Source organism: Lepidochelys kempii, chromosome 3, assembly GCF_965140265.1.
Source record: "Lepidochelys kempii isolate rLepKem1 chromosome 3, rLepKem1.hap2, whole genome shotgun sequence".
Lineage (NCBI taxonomy): Eukaryota > Metazoa > Chordata > Testudines > Cheloniidae > Lepidochelys > Lepidochelys kempii.
In genome coordinates, this window is record NC_133258.1 from 184,915,576 (window position 1) to 184,937,253 (window position 21,678).

General features: G+C 45.4%; 1 protein-coding gene across 11 annotated transcripts in view; it reads left to right on the plus strand.

The window, feature by feature from the left end:
• Positions 1-21,678, plus strand: part of EML6 (EMAP like 6) — a 317,349-nt gene that overhangs the window by 44,692 nt on the left and 250,979 nt on the right. For 10 of the 11 annotated variants that reach the window (XM_073339271.1, XM_073339273.1, XM_073339274.1 and 7 more), the window contains 3 exons: positions 13,563-13,661; positions 16,545-16,613; positions 20,494-20,679. In XM_073339271.1, coding sequence (XP_073195372.1) covers positions 13,563-13,661; positions 16,545-16,613; positions 20,494-20,679 — 354 coding nt within the window. Of the gene's footprint in view, positions 1-13,324; positions 13,362-13,562; positions 13,662-16,544; positions 16,614-20,493; positions 20,680-21,678 lie in introns of those variants that run through there. The other variant, XM_073339276.1, reaches the window with a different exon arrangement.

Sequence of the window (21,678 nt, forward strand, 5' to 3'; positions counted from 1 at the left end):
GGGCTGGCCAAGCCTGGGTGTAACATAAGAAGAAGAGGGGGAAGGGTGGACGGGAATTCTTGTCCTGTGCACAGGTTGCCCAGGGTCCGCTGTTGATCTCCGATTTGCCTCAGCTCCTGGGAGGGTTTTTAAGTCCCTGAGGTCTCTTGCAGGTGTCTCCTTCTGGGACCTTTGTTCCCCAAGCTCTGTGTACCAGTTCAAACTGGCCTTCCATGGCTTCCTCAGCTTTCCTAAAACACACCGGCTTTAGAGATGCAAGACTTTGTTTTCCCCCTCGCTGGCCTTCGTTGTCTCCTAGTTTTAGCAATCTCTGCAGTCCTGTCCGGCTTGTTTCTTGTTTCTAAGGGTTAGTTGGGGTTGGGTGAGATACGGATGGAGCGGCAGGCTTCTTGGCTGCAGAGAGTTTGTTTGAGTGCAGTGGCCTTGGACTGGGGCCAGTGTCTTATCTGTAGGCTGAGCTGAAGCATTGATTAACCCGTTCTCTTCTCTCCCTCTTCTTCTTTGGCCTTGTACAGCCTGCAAAGGAACCTTTCACTTACACTCACACCTTTAACCCTTCCCAGAATACTTTGCAATGCCTGCAACAGCGTAAGCAACATACAATGCTGATCTGCCGCCCCAGGGGACCCCCTGAGGGAGGGGGCCACTGGGTTGTGACATTCTCCCCCTTGATTCCGAATCAACATTTAGTTGTGAGGGGACACGATTTAAGTTTCCACCCTCCCTCTGACACGGTGGCTAGTTTCACCATTGGCCTTCTACACAAGCATCAATATAGCACAAACAGAATTGTTAGGGCAAGAACAATTGCATACACTAGCCGGTAGTGGCTTCTGGCTTTGTTAATAAAATAGCATAGCACATCCCCTCGCTGGCACAGATGCCCCATCTGGATGGCCGTGGCAAAGGCAGCTTTCTCCATATTAAATGTGTGTTGTAACACGGTGAAGGAGGAGGCATCTGCCTGGAACACAATAAGTTGGTCCCGGGTGTATGTCAAGGGGAGGAAAACATTGGGCGTAATCCATGAAAAATTAAACACAATATAATTAGAAACATTAATATTGCTTTGAATAACAGTGGGCCAATGCACCAAAAAATTGTGCACTTGAGATTGTAATCGCAAATCGAGGGGCACCCTGGGGTAGGTGGTCCTCCAAACACACGCAGAGGTATTGGTAAACAGATGTGCCTTGGTGGGGGCGTATCCTGATGCCTCCCCTTCCCAGCAGATGTGTTGACCCATCTCGTAAAAGCAGCCTGGCGTCACCTTTTCTTTACACATCATTTGGGGGGCTCCATAAGCCATAATTGCCAGGTGATGCCCTCTGCAATCCATACATGCTGATGGTCAGTGGCCATGGTCAGCACATACCTCTTAACTGTGTTGTTGTAGGGAGCCACCTCCTGCACGTCGCCATGGACCACCCAGTCCCAGAGGCAGCCTTCCCACAAGCCGGGTTGGATTTTTATAGCTGGGGCCCACACTCCCTTCATGGGACCAAAGGGTGTAAAGGAGCAGGTTGTGCTGGTGCCCTTCCAGTTTGTGCGCCTCCAGAAGTAGCAAAAAGGTGATTGCTCCCAGGGGATCCCTGAGTGGGAGTGGATTTCCCCTGGCCAAGATCCATGGAGCACATTCTCCTGTATGCTCTGGACTTGTTGGGTCAAATATTGTTGGAGTTGAGCGCACACCGAATCCCATGCTAGTTGGCCCCCACCCCAAATTATGGTTTTAATCAGTCCCCACAAGGTATCCCGTGTGTGGAGGGCCAATTCGACAGTGTGTTTGAGGGTGGAGGTGGCCACTGTTAGGTGGGTGAGATCTGCACTTGTGATCAGCCCCATGGCCTTTTCCAATTGTCCCAACCGCTCAACCCTCATAGCCCCTTGTTGAATATTCTAAATGCTAGCTGCCGTATTGGCCCTATCCCACAAGGAGCCCACTAAGGTCCGCCTCCCCCGGGGGAGTAAAGACAACGTTTGTCTGAGGAGGGCAAGTTGAAGGGTGGCCCCCCTTGTACAATTGGGGAGGAAAGTGGGGACCTGACAGCGTGTCAGAGGCAGGAAAACATCTAAAGCTCCCAGGGTGGCATTAAGGAGGATCCAGCATTGAGTGGCTGCTTCCCATTTGGTAGCCGGTGACATCTGCCACCACCGCTGGTGGGGGGAGATGTGGAGGTGTTTTCCTAGATTTATTCCTTGAATACTTTGGGCTAGGCGGAGGAGGTTACAATTTAAACAGGGATGCTGGAAATCATTCGGGGCATGTAATATTTCCCTCCCTACACTGGCGAGATGTGTGTGTGTATGAGGGGATAATATATGTGATATATCAACATGTGGAACTGTGGGGCTCAGGTTGAACTTTACACCAGCCAGGGATTAAGAGCGCAACCACATCCTGCTTCCAGCTGCCAATGTGGAGAGTTGATTCGAATGGCATGCTGAATCCTCCTGTGATATTGAAAACCTCTCTGTGTACCCTCCCATCTGTGGTCCGCTCGAGCCATCGCTCCCAGGTTTCCCCTTTCCAATGGAACCACAAGCACGGGCAGTAGGAATGGAGATTGTCCTCCTCCAAAGGTAGGGGCCATTGTTCCCAGATGGAAGTAAATTCTATGGGCGAGGGGTTCGAAAGGCGTTGGGATGCAGTGTTGTCTCCGGTAGTGTTGCTTGGTGGGGTAGGGGGCCCTTCTGGGTCGATCCCATCTGGGATCCAATTGGGGAGGGATATGCAGGGCCAGGGGACCTGGTGTTCTCGGCAGGGGGCTGCCCCGGGGAGGATACCCAGGTAATACATGGTGCCATATTCCCAGGATAACGTGCCACAATTGCCTCCCTGCCAGTGGATAATTGATTGTTTCTTGCACCAGGACCAATTCTGAACAGTGGTAAAATTAACAAAGGAGGCCTAAAACAGTGGGACCCCAAGGATTCCCATAGAGAAATACCACCAAACATACATTGTTTTGTCCTGACAAATTTTGCAGGCTTGAAGCAGCAAGAGCAATCCCACCACTCCTGGTTGGGGTGTCCCTGGGCTCTTGCTATTACTGCCTTGCCCTGTTAATAAAGCAAAAAGGGAAAGAAAAAAGGAAGAGTAACAGAAATGCATCTACTGGGGAAACCAAGGCACATATAAAACTCTCTAAATCATTAATCGTTCCATTACAGCTCTTCCTGGCTTCTGTCATGGATGTCGTTTGCCTGGCTTAGGAGGTCACAACAACAATATTCTCTTCAGGGATCAATATTTTGTCCAGGGATTGCTTCCCAAGGGGCTGCTCATTTCGCTCCAGGCTACCACATGAGGAACAGGGTTTGTCCCCCTGGGACCCACGGAAGGTCCAGGGCCACCCACCAAGTATTTTGCTGTGGCCCCAAGGTGTCTATCCGGACGATGCATTGCCCCCAAGGCTCCTCCTCTCCAGCCTTACGCCATACTGTGGCTTGGGCCCCATCGGTGGCTCGAACCATGGAGAGCCTTTGGAGGTACTTTTCCTCCTCATCATTATAATCATCCAGATAATCCCATGGACAGATGGAAACCTGGATGGTCCAGGCAGGTCCACAACTGAGTCCCATGATGCCATGACCAGGAACCTAGGGAGAAACATATGTTTTGAGTTGATTGGCGTGTGCTCATTTTAGTTTACCAGGTAGCTGAAGCTGGTACACTACCGGAGAGATGCGGTTCACCACAGGATATGGGCCATTTGGCATCTAAGGTGTGGGCCTCTCTCTCATCTAAGGTGTGGGCCTCCCGTTTCTGCAGCATCACCTCATCTCTAATTTGCCACCCCGGGACGTCTTTAATTACGGTCCCTTTGTGTTTGGCTTTTTCTCTGTCTAAAGCGGCTTCTACGGCTTCGCAGGTTTCACAAAGTTCCTCCATCAGCTGGGTAATATACCGACCATCTGGTGAATTGGTGGGTAAATTCCCTTCCCATTCCCACAGATTGCCCCACATCATTGGGCAACCAAAAAGGATATGGTAGAGGGTGTACCCGGTACCTAGGCAGTTAGAATTGCATAAAGCTGCCAAAACAGTTGGCAGCTTCCCGGGCCAATCCATTCCCGAAGTGGAACACATTTTATGGAGGGCATTCTTCAAATCCTGATTTTGCCTTTCCACAGCACCACTGCTCTGTGGCTGATAGCTAATGTGTATTTGCTGCTTAATGTTCAGGGCAGCAAGCAAGGATTTAAGGACCTCTTCCACACCTTACCCCACCTGGTCAGAGCCGATAATCCAGGGTGTGCCGTATCGGCAGAAGATTTCCTCATAGAGGTTTCTTGGCAGCCACACCCACTGTATTGACCTGGGTTGGAAATGCCTCTGTCCAGGCTGAAAACACATCAGTTATCACCAGGAGGTATTTATACCCCTCCTTTGTTGTTGGTAGCAAATCAATAAAGTCCATTTGCAGATGGTGCCATACCTCTTGGGTTCTTTGCCCCTGCAGGATGGGGAGTTGGCCTCCTCGCTTTACCTGGGCACACTTAAGACATCCCTCTACAATCCATTTACCATTTGCTTTTGTTTTGGCCATTGTGCCACCTGCCTGACTTTGAAGAGTGTTCCCTCCATCCCCTCATGTGCCCACTCATGTAATTCTCGGACTATGTCCTCCTGCTCGGCGGTTGCTAGTCCTGTGACTAATGCCGCTACCTTGCTTGAACGGATTCGAGTCATCTTATCCATTCATCCATTCCATTCATGAAGTAATCCCTTGTCTTTATGGGCATGTGATTTCACCCAGGTGATGGAGACCTCCCCCTTTCGTGCTCTGTACAACATCATTATCTCTTGCCACCTTTCTTGATGTTTGAAGGGTTTACAGTCTGCAGTATTCCAGTTATCCTTTTCCCAATAAAACATGTATGTTGATACTCCTCGTACCACACATTCATTGTCTGCTACCAGGTATACTGCAAAGTCCTTCCCCAACTGACTCATATTTCAGAACCTGGAGCACGGCTTCTATCTCAGTGTCTTGTGCTGAACCATGCGCTAGGTTCCCAGTGAGACTCACTTCCCTCCACTCAGAGCTGTCCACTGGATGTACCGATTCCCTTGGTGGAAAAAGCAGGATCCATCTGTAAACCATAAATGGTTAGCCTGGGTTTAGTCGTGGAGGATTGGGAGGGGGTCCCATTCTCGGGTAGCTGTCCGTTCCTGCTCCACTACCTCACGAGAATGCTCGGCGCCCTGTTCCACCAAAGCTGCTCTGAGCAGATCCGAGGATTGCAGAGTCTCCGATGCCACCCCGCTTTGGGTAAGAAACAGGGTCCACTTTGCCAAGTGGGTATTCGAGACCAAACTCATTTTGGACCTGGTTAAAATGTGTTTCAGGGGCGTGTGCAGGGTCTGCTATATTATTGGCGCTCCCTCGATGTATGCTTGGAAAGTCTGCACTGCCCATAGCGCTGCCAAGCACTCCTTTTCACAGGGGCTATATTTCACCTCTGGCTGCTTTAGGGCCAATCATAGGCAACTGGGATCAGCCAACCCTCCACATTTTTCTGAAGGAGGACAGCCCCCTGTGCCTCCGGACAGCAGGACAGCCGGAGGTAAAAAGGTTTGGTAGTATCTGGGAAAGCGAGGACTGGCGCTCGCAAGGCAGCTTACTTTAAGGCATCAAAGGCAGTTTCTTGCGGTTCCTCCCAATTCCACCTTGCTCTCTTTTTGAGCAGTGCCCATAAGGGGCAAGTGAGAGTGGCAAAATCAGGAATATGATTCCGAATAAAATTAAAGCCCCCCGAAATGGTGTGCAGTTGTTTTAAATTGGTGGGTTTCTTCATCTCACACAATTCGCGGACTTTTGCCACATCTACTAGCCTATCCTTTTCCCCCAGCATAATACCCGAGTAGAAGACTGACCGCTGGACCAATTGCGCCTTTTTTAATGACAACTTGAACCCAGTTTCCTCAACTGTATTTAACAGAGTTCTGGTGATATCTCGCACCTGGGGTTCCGTTTCCCCGTGCACTAACAAATCATCCATGTATGAAATGACGTGGCAACGGATCTCGGGAGGCAGTTTGTCTAGCATAGCCACCACATGTTGGTGTGCAATGGAGGGGGCATTGTGGAATGCCGTAAAGGTGAACTTGCATAAAGGTGAACTATTTCCCCCTAAACTGAAACGCAAAGTGGTCCTGGGAGGCAGAGGTAAGGGGTAAAGCAAAAAAGCAATTGGCTAGGTCGATTACCGAAAACCATCTGTCTCGTGGCTGCACATGGAACAAAACCTCAGGCATTGAGGTGACCACCGGGGCCATCATCGGGGTGCCTTGGTTTACTTTCTGGTAATCTATGGTGAGGCGCCAGGTCTGACCTCCCACTTTCAGCACTGGTCAAACCGGGGTGTTAAAGGGGCTATGGGTAGTCCAGAGCACTCCTTGTTTCTCCAAGTCGGCAATCACCCCGGCTATGCCCTCCTCTGTGGCTTTGGAGTAAGGATACTGGCGTTGTGGGGGAACGGGGGACCCTACCACCTCAACCAGCACTGTCTTATGCCTACCACAGTCAGATGGATACATTTGCCACACCCCAGCACTGTCTGCCTCCAATATGCTTCCTCCTCTACGGTAAGCGCTGTCATTGGGGCGGTGGCAAACCTCCCCCCCTCGTCCTGGGGCAGAGGCATGCACTGCTCCTGCCATAGTGTGCCCCCTTGGTCATAAGGATTAAACCATAGCCCCTGCTCCAGCATCCAGGGCATTCCCAAGGTCACCCTCTTCATGGATGAAGGGTCAATAGTAAATGAGGCATGCAAAACCGTCCCTACAATGGTCACTGGGACCTGGTTGCAGGTCTGTCACTGTTGCGGCCCAGAATTGAAGGCCGAGACATGGGTGGGAAGCCCCGGGTTGTCCTCAACAGGGGTGAAGTTTAATACATTGGTACCCACCCCAGTGTCTAGTAGGGCCATACAGGGCCACTCAGTGAGTACAATGGCAATTTTGGGGTGTCGGTTAGAGTCCCAGGTTACCTTACCCCACTACTGCCAGCAGGACCCCTGGCTGACAATGGGGCTGCCCTAGCCAGAGCCCTAACTGGGGTCCCCAGTCTGCAGGAGTTGATCATGGGGCTGGCGATAATCTTCCACCGGAGGGATGGAAGGGGTGGCTGCCGCCACGGGCCTGGGCAGGGGTGGCTGCTGATCGCCCACCATGTGGGCCCAGGTTTCGTGGATGCTGGTGGCTTGTTCATCCCGCCTGGCCGAGAGGGCAAATAGCCTTTCCACCAACAGGACAGTGGGTTTCTTATCCCACCGTCTCATGTCCTCCCCCAGAGCCCTGAGGGCATGCCAAGTTTGCTTCTGCACCTCCATCACTATCCTCTCCTCATCCTCTTTAGTTAACAGCATGAACTGGCCTGTCACAACCAAATGGCCCCCTCCCCTCAGGGAGTCTCCGGGGAAGGCAGATAAGCATTGTTTGTGGCTAACGCTGTTGCAAGCATCACAAAGCATTTTGGGGAGGGTCAAAGGTGTGCGAGTGGGGAGTGGAAGTTTCCTTTACAGGGTACGAGAGGTTGAGAGGGGGGAGAAGAAAAAAAGAGCAGAGAACGGGTTAAGTCAACATTTTAGCTAGCTCAGTCGGAAGATAAGATGCTGGCCCCAGCAGACTTGGCTGACAGCCGAGAAAGACGGGGGGCTTAAGGCTTTCCCAAGCAGCCATAAAAAAAAAAAGAACTAAGTTAAGCAGCGCTGCAGAGATAGCAGTGAGGACAGTAAGAGCAAATAAAACAGCAACAGCAAAGGCCAATAGAAGGAAAAACAAAGTCTCCGGAGCCGGGATGTTTTGGGAAACTGAGGAGGCCACAGCAAGCCGGTTTGAAGTGACACAAAGAGCACCAGGAACAGCGGTCGCAAAATAAAACACCCCCAAAGGAGCTCAGGACTTAAAACCCTCCTGAGAGCTGGAGCACTTTGGAGATCAGCAGCAGACCCAGACGGCCTGGGCCCAGGACAGCACTCCCGTCCACCTTTACCCCACATCTCTTCTTCTGACGTTACACTCAGACTTGGCCAGTCTCGGGTAGCGTGTATGTGAGTATGAAAGTGGGTTAGAGCTTGGGACATTAATGCTTTCTTTCTTCCCCTGAGTGATGTGGGAGTGTTCCCAGCACTCTCTGCTGTTACATTATTTTATCAATAAAGCTTTAAAACTTAGACACTTGATGTGTTCTGTACCTCCTCCCCAAAGATCCTGTGGCATCTGCCTAATTCACTGACGCCCTAGGCAGATTGGTAATAAAAATCTGTCACAGGCCCTCCTATGTTCTGACTGGCCCTCGGTTGGCCCCTTTCCACCTTCCCCTGGCATCCGGTTGGTATATGTGGGGGTGCCGCCACCTTTACCCATTTAATTGGCTCCCCAAAATGCTTAGCGATTTGCATGATTTTATCCTTTAACACCTCCCAATTTGCGTGTTCGCCTTTGGCCCAGAGCCCTAGTCTATCCCTCCACCAGTCATTTATCCCTTCCATCAGCTCCCGTAACTGAGCGACGGTCCATGGAAACTGGCCAATAAAGCGCTGCTCTGCTTTCGCCGTCTGAATTTGTCCCAAGACAGCCGCAATTAAACTCTGTTGATAAAAATAGTCTAACCTGGTTTGCCCAGGGGCCTGATCTAGGTTAGATAAATATTTTTGTTTGTCCCTAGCGGAAAGAAGAATGTTTGCCAAGGCTTGAACGACAGGCAACCCCTTTCCCAGCAATTCGGCCACCGTGGTTTTTAGGGTGGAGGCCAGCTCTGGGCTGGCAGCTGTGAGCACCCGCTCAGTCTCTTGCTGGGACAAATTTATTTATATGTATGATGTTCCAAAGGGAAAGGAGCCAGTTAGCGGCCTTTTCCGTTTTGAAGGGGCCGAGCTCACGAGCCAGCATATCTGCCGGGTCCAGCGGACTCTGAATTCTGGCTGAAATACGCTGAGTCTCGACCCAATTCCCATCCTGGAGTTGCTCAGTGGACCTCTCCTCCATTTTAATGTGGGCTGCTATCGGGGTGCAACAAGAATCCACCTACCCTTGGGGATCCTCGCAAAGGGAAAAACCAAAGCCCTCACACGGGTCACCCTGTTATGCAGACAAAACTACACAGGATCGTTTCAGGGGACAAGACAAGATGTCACCTTTATTATAACACAATTTGATTTATGACCAATAACTAATATCTAATACCTATGTACACCCCCCCCCCCAAATGTTCTGCAGCTGCTGTGTAGTTACCAGTCCTGAGTGTAGCTTGAGTTCGTGGCTTGGGTTCATAGCTTGTGGCAGCTAACTGGCCAGAAGAGTTGGGCACAAGGAAGAGCTGGGTCTCTATTGGGCATGCACCGACGTCCTTCCAAGTTGGCAGCAGAATGTTACCCTCCAAAATCTTCCATCTCATCCATCCTTTTTGTAGGCTTTAGTTTGAATCCAGAGTCTATAGGTCTTGCTGTGTCTTGCTGCCTCTGGGTTTGGTGTGATTGATAACACGTCAGTTGCAGACATGACTTTCAGCCTGGAACCTGGCTTTGGTGTTTCTTCAATTGTACTTTTGTTCTTTTCTTTTTAGGGTGGACTCTTCTTGCTTTGTCAGGGCTGTTGTCTGCTTCTTCAGCCATTGGTGCTTATACTTTATTTCATCAGGACAGGCTGAGGCTGGAAGTTGATGCCATCATCCATACATACCTCATTCACACATCTAAACTAAGCTAATAAGATTACAGCAGGGTTTTGCAAAAATGAAGGTTGCAGCAAGCTTTTACAAAATGGAGTGAGCATTTTAAAATGGAGTTTGGAACAAGTTAAAATGGAGTTTGAGTTACAATATGGACAAGTGTAAGGAATGGCAAACAGTGAACAGAAGTTACAATACAGACAAGTATAATGAATGACAAACAGTGAGCAGAAGTTAGAATGTTGAAACATAAAGAAAAGGAGTACTTGTGGCACCTTAGAGACTAACCAATTTATTTGAGCATGAGTTTTCGTGAGCTACAGCTCACTTCATCGGATGCATACTGTGGAAACTGCAGAAGACATTATATACACAGAGACCATGAAACAATACCTCCTCCCACCCCACTCTCCTGCTGGTAATAGCTTATCTAAAGTGATCATCAAGTTGGGCCATTTCCAGCACAAATCCAGGTTTTCTCACCCTCCGCCCCCCCCCCCACAAACTCACTCTCCTGCTGGTAATAGCCCATCCAAAGTGACCACTCTCTTTAAAATGTGTATGATAATCAAGGTGGCCCATTTCCAGCACTAATCCAGGTTTTCTCATTCCCCCACCCCCCTCCAAAAAAATGGTTTTTGGAGGGGGGTGGGGGAGTGAGAAAACCTGGATTTGTGCTGGAAATGGCCCAACTTGATGATCACTTTAGATAAGCTATTACCAGCAGGAGAGTGGGGTGGGAGGAGGTATTGTTTCATGGTCTCTGTGTATATAATGTCTTCTGCAGTTTCCACAGTATGCATCCGATGAAGTGAGCTGTAGCTCACGAAAGCTCATGCTCAAATAAATTGGTTAGTCTCTAAGGTGCCACAAGTACTCCTTTTCTTTTTGCTAATACAGACTAACATGGCTGTTACTCTGAATGTTGAAACAGTGTAAGTTTGAGTGATTTAAGCAGCAATTGGATTGAAAGTGAAACTCAATTAGCCAGTTATTGGGGTAATCGGTTTCATGAATGAATGTTGTTTCATTCATAAAAACTTTGCTTATGAAGTTATATTAATATAAGTGAACAATTAAAAACAATTTTATTGATCAGTTCTACAACCTGAATCATCCCCCGTGAGGCTCGCCACCTGGACTGAACATACGGCCAACTGATGTTTTAACTGTTCAATTTCCTTTTCGTGTCAGTCACACTGCCACTGTGGCGTATGCTGAGCACGAATGGTCAAATCTTTGACAAGCCCCTGAAGGGCCAGTACTTGCAGCTTTTCTTGGGTGTAGGCTTCGGTTGCTGCCTGATTAGTGATTTGCGCTTTTAGTTGCTCAATTTCCACTAGTTGTCGGGTACATGTCTCTTCCCTTCTCCCCAACTCCTCTTTCTGTCCCGACGACATTTGATACCACATGGCTGCTGCAGTCCATACTGAGCCCACAGCTGCCCCTAGGTTTTTACCCTTTTGCTTTTCATACTCGGCATACAAGTCTAGTAAATCCTGCCAAGTAAGCACGCCCCTCTGAAGCTCCGCCACAGAACCCCAGGGATTGTATCCCACTTTGGTGAGAGCCCTCTCCAGCTGGGAGAGTTCCCCACCCACCCCTTTGCAAGAGGTAAGAGGGTCCCGTCCCCCTTTGCTGCCTCCCCCGTGGCATGGGCACCCAGTCCCCCAGCCTCCTGGGACCCCACTGTTTATGCCATTGCCCACGATTGTGGGACTCCCGAGTCCGTAGCTGTACCCTTCTGTTTCCTGAACATTATTATCACAAACCGTTAGTACCACTCTGAAGGTCTTTTAATCATGGGAGATTTCACGCTGCCTGTTAGGGGGCTTATTCCTTCACCCACTTACTTCCCTGGTCCTTCTCACATGAACAGAGAGCAACAATACCCGAAGTCCAAAGGTGCAAACAATTCGATGTTTATTGGGGTGAACTTCCAGCAAGCATGATTCCAGTTTCCTTCCTTAGTATCCTCCTTCCCAGCTCTGACACCACAGAGCCTTACACCTGTGTCCCTGTTCCCATTCCTACCCTTAGCCAAACATGATTCCATCTTCCTTACTCCCATTCCCTGTTCCCATTTCCCCCTTTAGCAAAACATGATTCCAATTTTCTTACCCCCATTCCCTGTTCCCATCTCACACACCCACATGCCCACCCCCACCCACACCCAGTCACTTCCTCATTGACTACAGATTATATAGTAAAACTTGAGTTCTGCTTAGCTATACCTTAACCAATCATTTTCCTGAAATTTAACTAACCAATCCTAACATATTGTAACATGATTATGTAACCAATTATATCCCACCACCTCAATTAGTTTACACCCAGCAAAATTAATTATACAGCAGACAGGAACAATCACAGAACCAGACAGAGATTATACAGACAAACAACAGCAAAGTGGGAACTATAATGACAAAACAATACAGAAGTGAGGATTTCACATCCCAGCTATTGATAAGTGAGTTCTTGCCAGACAGGATGCTATCAAACTAAGTTTCCTTTTACATTTTCTAGGCACTTCCCTTTCTCTGGAGGTGATAGGAATACAATTCTGTCCTGATAGTGCCTAACAGCCCAATAGCACCTTATTTCAATGTGACTAGTTTGGAATGTGAGGATGTGACCGTTCGCTTCCCAGCTTATGGCTGCCTCTGCTGCTTAGCCAAAGGCCTGAGCCTAAGCACAGGACCACAAACTGTCACAGTAAGAGAAGGCCCTTACACTGGCAGACAGTGGTTTTGATTCTTTCTTTTATACCTCTATCACTAGCCAAGTGATAAGAATACACCTAAATTCTTAGAGTATAGGCCTTTACAGACAGGCCTGAATATCTATATCCTAACACTGCCCACACCGGCACTGGGGCTTACAATGCTCACTCCCTCCCGGGCTGGAGGGCAGGACGCTAAGCTTCCCTCCATATTACTCGGTCCTCTACCACCGAGGGTCCATACACCAAATCCAAAGCCCCGTCCTGGGCAGAGTGAGAAACCCTAAGTTCTCCTCCTATGCTCAGTCATACTATGACTGAGGGTGTATGCACCGAGGATTATTCCTTCCGCTTGGAGCAAGGGTCTCTAAGCCATCCTCCGGTTACCCGGCAGTTCTATGGCTGGGGGTGGACCCACCTGCACCCTTCCCCCACCGACTGGGTGGAGAGGCAGGATACTGAACCAGATGAACCACTGGTGTTATCCAATAGGAAAATTTCTATGTTCCTGCATCCTCATAAGGACCTGTGAAATTAGGCAAAATTTGAAGAGACTTGGTATGCTAATTTATATCTTAAACATCTCTTCTTCGTCTGTTTGTCTATAGCCATAGCCTGGACAAAAAGGGATTTTTGCTTTCTTTGTTTCTTGGGAGAGGGCAGTTCATTTATTTGTATTAAGCTGTTAAAATAATTAATTATGCATTCTTTCAAAAACAAAATTGAAAATTAAAGGATAAATTATAGTTATAAAATGCTACTAGAAAAGTCCACAAAAATGAGCACCATAGACATAATGAAATGTGGTGGTGTGCGTGGTGGGAGAGGAGTGTTTTAATCACCCATTTATTTTTAATAACAGGTCAGTAAGATGTGAATGCCAGATTGTTGTGCTACTGAAGCAAATGCTTCAGATCTTCTGATGAATTTAGCCTATGTATGGTACACTTAAAAGTCAGGTAATTAATTTCAAGCTTCTAGAAAAGACTAGAATTTTTGGCATGTCCTAATAATAAATAAATTTTTAACATGGATATCTTGATGGTATCTTTAGCAATTTAGTTTTAATTTGAGTCATATTTGTACACATACTATGCTCAGTTGAAAGACTTATTTTGGGCTGATCTTCAATTAACTAGATGCTTTTTTTTCCCCCTTAGTGTTTAGCCTCAGTGGGACTGGATGCCAAAAATACAGTATGTATTTGGGATTGGAAGAAAGGAAAACTACTAGCAACAGCTACTGGCCATTCAGATAGGGTAATCATATAGAAGGAATTATCTGAATTTTGTCTGAAGCATTTCCCAATAACTTCTGTAAAATTTTTGTTTCTAAATTGTATTATTTTTTCATTAAGTTAGTGCACAGCAAGGTCCATCAAGTGGATCTGAGTGGAGTATATTGCCCAAAATTAGGAAATGTCAAAGCAATTTCACCACCAGTCAAAAAAAACCACACAAACACACACACACATATGATCATTAAGATAAATGAATCTTTTCACTGTGCATATATATTTTACTATGCATGGTATATCTGTGAATATTTCACATGATAGAATATACATAAATAATGGCAACAGAACAAAACAATATGTGTTTATACTGTCTGTATGTACTGTGTTTGTGAGTTGGGTGAGTTCAGTGCTTCACTGTTGTGTACTATATTTCTAACACATCAAGATTAATGTTTTTATTCGTTTTTCAAAATTACTCTTTTAGGGTCTGATGCAACTCCCATTGATGTCTGTGGAAGTTTCGCTACTGACTTCAAAGGGAGCTGTTTCAGGCTCTGTTTCTCTAAGCCATGATCGAAGTGTTTCAACACTTAGCCCTTCAAGCCCTCCCCACAGTGAAAGTAAAAGGGTGTTTGGCAGGGGATTGTCTAATCTGATCCTAAATTCTAGTGGTTGAATGTTTTTGTTCTTCTTCGAGAACATGTCCATTCAACTTAGGTGTGTGTGGTTGCCACATATACCAATGCCGGAAGTATTTCCCTCAGCAGTATCTGTAGGGGACTGGCTCTGATGCCCCCTGGAGTGGCACACACAAGCCATGGTATACAGGGCACCGCCGGTTCCCCTCAGCCTCAGTTCCTTCTTGTCTCCAGTGATGGTGCTGGAACTGTTGCTGCTTCAGCTAGTGCTGTTGCTGCTCGTTCGTACGAACTAGCTATCTCTTGTATTAAAGTGTATATAGTTTTCTGTTAGTGTTTGTAAATCCCTTAGCTATAGTTAGAGACTTCATAGGTTCCGAATGGGACTTTGCCTCGGGATGGGGCATGCCCCAGTCCCCAGGCTTTTAGTTCTGTGATCGCTGCAAGAGACCCATGCCCACTAGTGAACCACACAGCAGTTGTCTGTGTTGCTTGGGCGAAGGACAAGTTAGTGAGAAGTGCAAAATTTGCAAGTCCTCCAAGCCAAGGACTAAGAAGGAGTGCAATATTTGTTTAAGAACGTGCCTTATGGAGTTGGCCCTCACACTGGCACCAGAGCAACGCTCCAACTCGGCGCCGAGTACCACGACCTCAGTACGCAGTGCCCCACTGGGACTGTCCACTGGCCACTATCGTTCCCCATCCATGGCTCCAACCAAGAAGGCCAAGAAGGTGGGGCGAGGCTGGTCTCCAACCTCCCGCAAGGGAAAGGATAAGACTGGGTGTGAGCAAGGTCCCATGCCAGGCAACTCAAGAAGGAACTGAGGTGGGGGGAACTGGCAGTGCCCTATATACCATGGCATGTTCGCGCCACTCCAGGGGGCGCTGGAGCCAGTCTCCTACAGATAGTGCTGAGGGAAAAAACTTCTGGCACCGGTGCATGTGGTGAGCACACACACCTAAATTGAATGGACATGAGCAACACATCTTGAAGAACACCAGTAATGGAAAAAGTCTTTTCTGGTGTGAGGGTCATAAGACATTGCTGCAGTCTGTCATTTACATATTTTAAGAAGTATAGTACTTAGAAAATACTTCAAAATCACAACTTTTTATAAAGAAGATTTACATTTTATATTTTGAAAGACAGTGTTTATTATACTAAATGACTGGTTGCATACTTAACATGATAAAATACTTGTTAACTGACTGGAGTAGCTACTGTGCTTTGAATCAAAATGGAGAAATTAGGCAAGGGGTGTGTGTGTGGGTGTGTGTGTGTGTGTATATATATAGTAAATGAAACAATTCACACTACTGTGGCTCTTTTGGGTAATGTTGATTGCTAGTTTGGCTCCTGAACCTCTGAGGTCTGAATATCACTAGTCTACATTTTAAAAAGAAACTAGTGATTTGGGTGCCTCAATTTTTGGGTACTCAAATTGAGACACCATGAAAGGGCCTGAATTTCAGAGGTTGGCTGCTCAGTGTTTTCTGAAATTCAGGCCCCTCTAAAGTATCTAAAGATGGAGAACCAAAGACTGAGGCACTCTTGAAAGTTTGGGCCATAGTATAAACTCTTTATTTTCAAACTTTATACAATATTTCCCTGAGGGCCTGATTGTGCAGTTATTACTGAGACTAAGTTCCCATTGACCTCAACAGGAGTTCTGAGTAAAAAATGTGGGATATAGTTCTTAATTTTGAAATATGCTTACTTTGTATTATATACAAAAATATATATTGCTTGCCAAAATGACTAATGTAATTTTATTATGTAAATTTCTGTGAATATTACCACTTTAGCTGCATTACATAAGATGGCATATTGGGTTAGTATTGCCTAACCTGACCTGGGTACACCTTTTCCCATAGATAATGAGTGAAGATGAGTAATGGTCTCTCCTCTTAACTTTTGGGGGACATTAGCTCACATCACACAACTTGCACTTTATTTTCCCCAGTTTGGCACAGTAAATGTTCTCTGGGACTATAATAGGTGGGTTGTTGCAAGTTATGAATGAGATCTGCTGGCAGAGCTGTGTGTGGAAGCCTGCAAGCACATGTCTGCATTATCCCTCAGTCTAGCTATAGTTATACTTGTCATTCATGTCATACAGCATTATATTCACCTAAACATTATGCTGTTGATTTAATCAAATACTGAGCAATAGAACTGCATTTAAAAATGTGCAAAAGTAAATTAAATATATGGCAGATTCAACTGGTTTATAATTCAAAGTAGCATCTTTGAATATTTTTAACAGATTTTTGATATTTCCTGGGATCCATATCAGCCAAACAGAATGGTTAGCTGTGGAGTGAAACATATAAAGGTAAATTGGTTTTGTTGCTTTTATATTTTCATTTGTTAATGTTTATGAAGTCATTCGATGTCCTGAACTGCTTGCCTATTTTCTTTCAGTAGGTGGCATCCTGGCACCCCCAAAGCCCATGAACACTATCTAGTTTTCTAGGTTTGCAGCCAATTCGAGATGATGAGGGAAACTTTCAGAAATATGAAGTGATTGCAGTGCAGGACAGCTTATCAAGCAAAGTATAAACATTTAATGTCTTAATATTTACCAATACTCACTCCCATTTTTGGCTTCTGCCCTCTCTATTCCACCAAACTGCTCACCAACATCTTCAGTTATCTCTTCCTAGTTAAATCTCAATAAGACATCATTGAAAAGGTCTGAAAGGATTGATTCACTCACTGAGGCTAAGAAAATTGCAGAACCATGGATCACTTGATGATTACCTGTTTTGTTCATGCCCTCTGAAGTACCTGGCATTGGTCACTGTCAGAAGACAGGATACTGGGCTAGATGGACCATTGGTCTGACCCAGTATGGACATTCTTATGTTATGTTCTTATGAATGAGATAGGGATCCTAACTGCTCAGCCAGTCTGGACAGAGACTACAGAGAAGGTATGAGAGGAGTCACTCCATGCTGCTAGACATCCTCTGCAGCTTTGGGAGTCAGATTTCTTAGAGATCCTTGGTTTTCCACTCCATTTTTTGGCCCAGCTCCCTGTACCTCTGATCTCAGGGAACTGAGGAGAGAACCTGAGTACTCCACAGCTCCAGTATTTGTTCCTTCCCACAATTTTGCACAGGAGGCACATGTGGACCTAAATACATATTTGTAAATTACCTTCCTGTTGCCTTACTTTGTTGCCTAGTATCAAAATTTAAATGGGACCAAAATTTAAGTAAAATTGAAAGCAAAATGAAAATCCCCCCCAAAAGGTTCATATTTTGGATAAAACCTCCTTGGGTTTATGCAAAGCTTGGAGGAAGTCCCTCACTTGGCCAAAGTTTTCTGTTTTCCCCTGTCTTTGAGATGCATCTCTACCAGATGGCAATTATTTCCCATGATTAGAGGTGGGAAAAATTTTAAACAGAAGTTTTAGGAAACTTGCTAATCTTTCTAGCTCTGGTGGCTGAGAAGTTTGAACGCTAAACTGACACTATTTTCAAAACTGTGGGGTGGTTTTGGCAGTAGTTATGCCATTTGCTGTGTTCTGCAAGCTGCTTCTCAAAAACCTATCTTTAGTTAGCACCCATGCTTTGTTAAAATGGTCATAATTAACCATCCAAACAAACAGATACAGATTAAGGCATGCCATAAAACTGTGTGTTGAAATCTTTGAGGATTAGGTGTTGGATTCCCATCAAAAGATGTACAAACAGTAGTCCATACTATATCTTAAGGTTAGAAGGATGGGATCTCTGCTTGAACTTAGAGGTAGATAACATAAATAGCTTCTCCAGCTCTATACTATAGAGTATTTACTCTGTGTTGTAGAATCAAGATTAATATTTGGGGAGGAAGAAATGGGGAAAGTGTAGTCTTTTCTCTGAGCTTCTCTCTAGTCAAGCAACCCAAACTATTTCTGAAGTGTACTGCAGCTGAGCTTTTTGCTGAATGTCTAGGCTGGGTATCAAAGCCACACCTGCAACCTTCCACATTTCTCAAAGCCTGCATGCAATTTCAGATGAGTAAGTACCATTGGCTTTTAAATACATTTAAAAGATTGTGAAGAGCTTTGAGGTCTACACTTAAAAACACTGTGTAAGAGGTAGGTGTTATTCTTATTTTTCTTATTAATTACTTTGCAGGATCAGGTTAATTTAGCTTCCTACATATATAGTTAGGTACCTAAGTTTAGCAAAAGTCTTGGCAAAAGTGACTTGCCACATATAAAATTATCCCTAAGTGGTACAGGAGGAAGAGCAGAGTCTGAGTTCTCTCTTCTGTAGACACTCAGTCCTGGCAATCTGTGTCCCACAGACACTTGGCCAGAGGGCCCCAGGCTGGAATGGAGTTGAGTCTGTCGCTGAACTTGCTGTAGGCAGGAATCACAGCTGCTACCTCCTGCCTAGTCAGAAATGCTGGCCACCCACATCAGTGGGCGGGGAAGTTGGTAGGGTAAGTGCTGAAATGGGGATAGTCCCAGTAGCAAGGACACTTAGCAAGGGACAATAGGAAGTTCCTCCCCCTGGGAGGCACCGATTTGCCAGCTAGAGGAGAGGGGTGCAGATTGGCCAACATTCCCCAGCTCCCAAGATTTATCTGGTGCAGGGACAATGTGGAGCCTCTTCCAGCTCCATTCCAGCAGCCCAGCCTACCCATTCGAAGTAGGAATGGGAACCCAGCCAGACAGGTGCTGCGGGTCTAGCTGATCGCCTGTTTAGGGAGTCAGGAAGGAATTTTTTCTTCCATGGGCCAATTGGCAGAGGACCAGAGAGTCTTTTGTCATCCTTGCAGCATCTTCAAGCCACAGTGGGTTAAATAGGAATGCTCTTACTGCCTGACTGAGGTACTGGAGTGATGGTGTTTATTTGTCACAACTTGCAGCCAGTTTCTACTGTGGCTAAGAGAATAAAATGAATGGCTCCAAGAGGTAAAAGATCTTGGATTTTGGTGACGGGCCTTGGGCTCATGTGATAGAGGCAGATCTTGTGGCCCTCATAGGCTGAGGTCACAACCCTGCTGCATCTTCTGTCCCATTCATGGGGGAGGGTGCTGAGACTCAGACAGAGCTGAGTCCTGGGGGTAGGCTGAGGAGAGCCACACTACGTTATGGGTTATATGGTATAGGAGAATATGGGTGATGGACAAGTAGGGCCCATCCCTTTTGTTAAAGTTTAATAAAATTTGCAGCCTGCTGCTTTATTCCATGCATGTGTTTGTCTTCATTTTGCTGCTGTGTCCACATCAATATCCCCTGCTGGGGTGGAGGCTGCACTGGATATGCCACCTCCTATTGAATTATTTTGCTAAACTGTTGTTAGTGGGGCAGCAGTTATGAGTTCTAATGAGTCTTAAACTAGGTATAATTTGCTGCCTCCCCTTTCTCCCTCTACAGCCAACCAAAAATTAGGTGGGGGGGGCAGTATAGTGTTCCCCAAGTTTGAAAGCTGTGTGGAAAATGTTCCCCTTCCACACCTGGAATTAGGCCTATGTTAAAAAGATATGGAAATTGGAGATGGGCCCCAAACCAAAATCCTTGATCCAAACACTTTCAACTCTAAGGAAGTTCATATCAAGATCTGAATTTTGTTATAAATGCCCAAAGCATGTTCTTAATTTGTCTCAGATTACAATCTAATGGTTATAAATGGCTCATAATCTTGTCTTTCATGACTTCCTATCAGCACACACTACTGTTGGGCTAAATTCTGAGAGTCTTACTTGATCCTCATTCAGGCAAACTTGATGGGAATTTTACATGAATAAGTACTAAGAGAAGACCTCAGGACTTGGTCTTATTTTTTATTTCTACAGCCCATAGTTATGTATGGAGCTCTGCAAACAAACAAGACAAGTCCCTTGTTTAAGAAGATTCCATTCTATTATATATCACACATGAAAAGGTGACAGACAAAGTGAGGGTGAGGTTATTAGAAGAATGAGGGTAACAATAATAAAACAGCATGAGTTATTTTTCAGTTTAATACATATACACACAAAAAAATTAACTATCACATTGTGTATGTGATCTTAAGATCTACTGTGGTAGTTTTCCATTCTTTATAAGTTATTTGTAGCATGATGGAACAGTCAGTTAAGAGGCAAGATCCATATAAGTGTCTAGCTCAGTTACTGAACAATATGTAGAGATGTCTGTAAACATCTGCAAACTGATGTCAAAACCAAAAATGCTGCAGAGACTTCTCTTCATGTATCATTTACATTTCATAGTTTTGGACGTTGTGTGGAAATGCACTGACAGCAAAAAGAGGAATATTTGGCAAAACAGGAGATCTCCAAACTATCCTTTGCTTAGCATGTACAAAAGAAGATATCACGTACTCTGGTGCTTTAAATGGAGACATCTATGTTTGGAAAGGGCTAAACTTAGTCCGCACAATTCAAGGAGCTCACAGTGTAAGTTATATTTTTAATTCTAACTTATGAAAATTAACCTTGTTCACTGAATTGAAGAACTGTAATGGATCTGTAATATTTCAAAAGATTCTAATCTGTGTCAAATCGTAACAGAATGTATAGTGTTCACTAAGACTTTATGAATTGTTCACTTTATACTCTGATTATGTAGGTATTTAAGTATTAGCTACAGTATCTTGTTCTACTGACAGAACTGCTGCTGTTGTTTGTTTGTGTGTAGTTTTGATACTGATTTCACCAAACAGACTTAAATGTAAGGTATCATCTTGATAGATTTTTAAGGTGCCTTCAGTTCTGAATAGACCAATTGTATAAACATAGATTCTAATATGTTAGTCTTATTTAATATGCTAGTCTTATTTAAAATAGGATTCCCAATATTCCATACCAAGGATTTTCATTAAAATGAGATCTTAAGCATAACAAGCATCTTATGTGTTTTTCTCAGTAACCAAGGCAATAAGAACATGAGCAAATCTGCTTTACAATGGAATTTCTCTTTGGCTTGCTCACATAACGTGGAAATGATTTTAAAAACTCTCATTAAATACTAAAAATGTAATTTGAATCAAACAAAAATCTCAATCTATTCAGTGTAGATGAACACTGGAGCTAAAAAAATAGCAGAGGCATATTTTACTACTGTAAATGTTTATTTCATATTCCTAAACATTCAACTTTAGTGCCTTAATTAGATTACATATGTTCATGTTTCCTTTTGTTCTCAAGGTAAAGGCAGAGCATTCTTTTAACATCTTGTCCTCAATACATTTGAAACTGCTAGAAACAACTGTATTGAATACAGTATTGAATACAGTGTTCCACTGTGTTTTCTCTGAACATGTGGGTAGGGATTGTTTCCTTAGTGTTATGCTATAAGAGCTACCCAGGGGATTTATATTTCTGGAACCTTGGTAGAAACAACAGTCTCGATATACAGTTGTTGCTGAGCCTCAGTGGTTATGAGCCTAAGAAAGA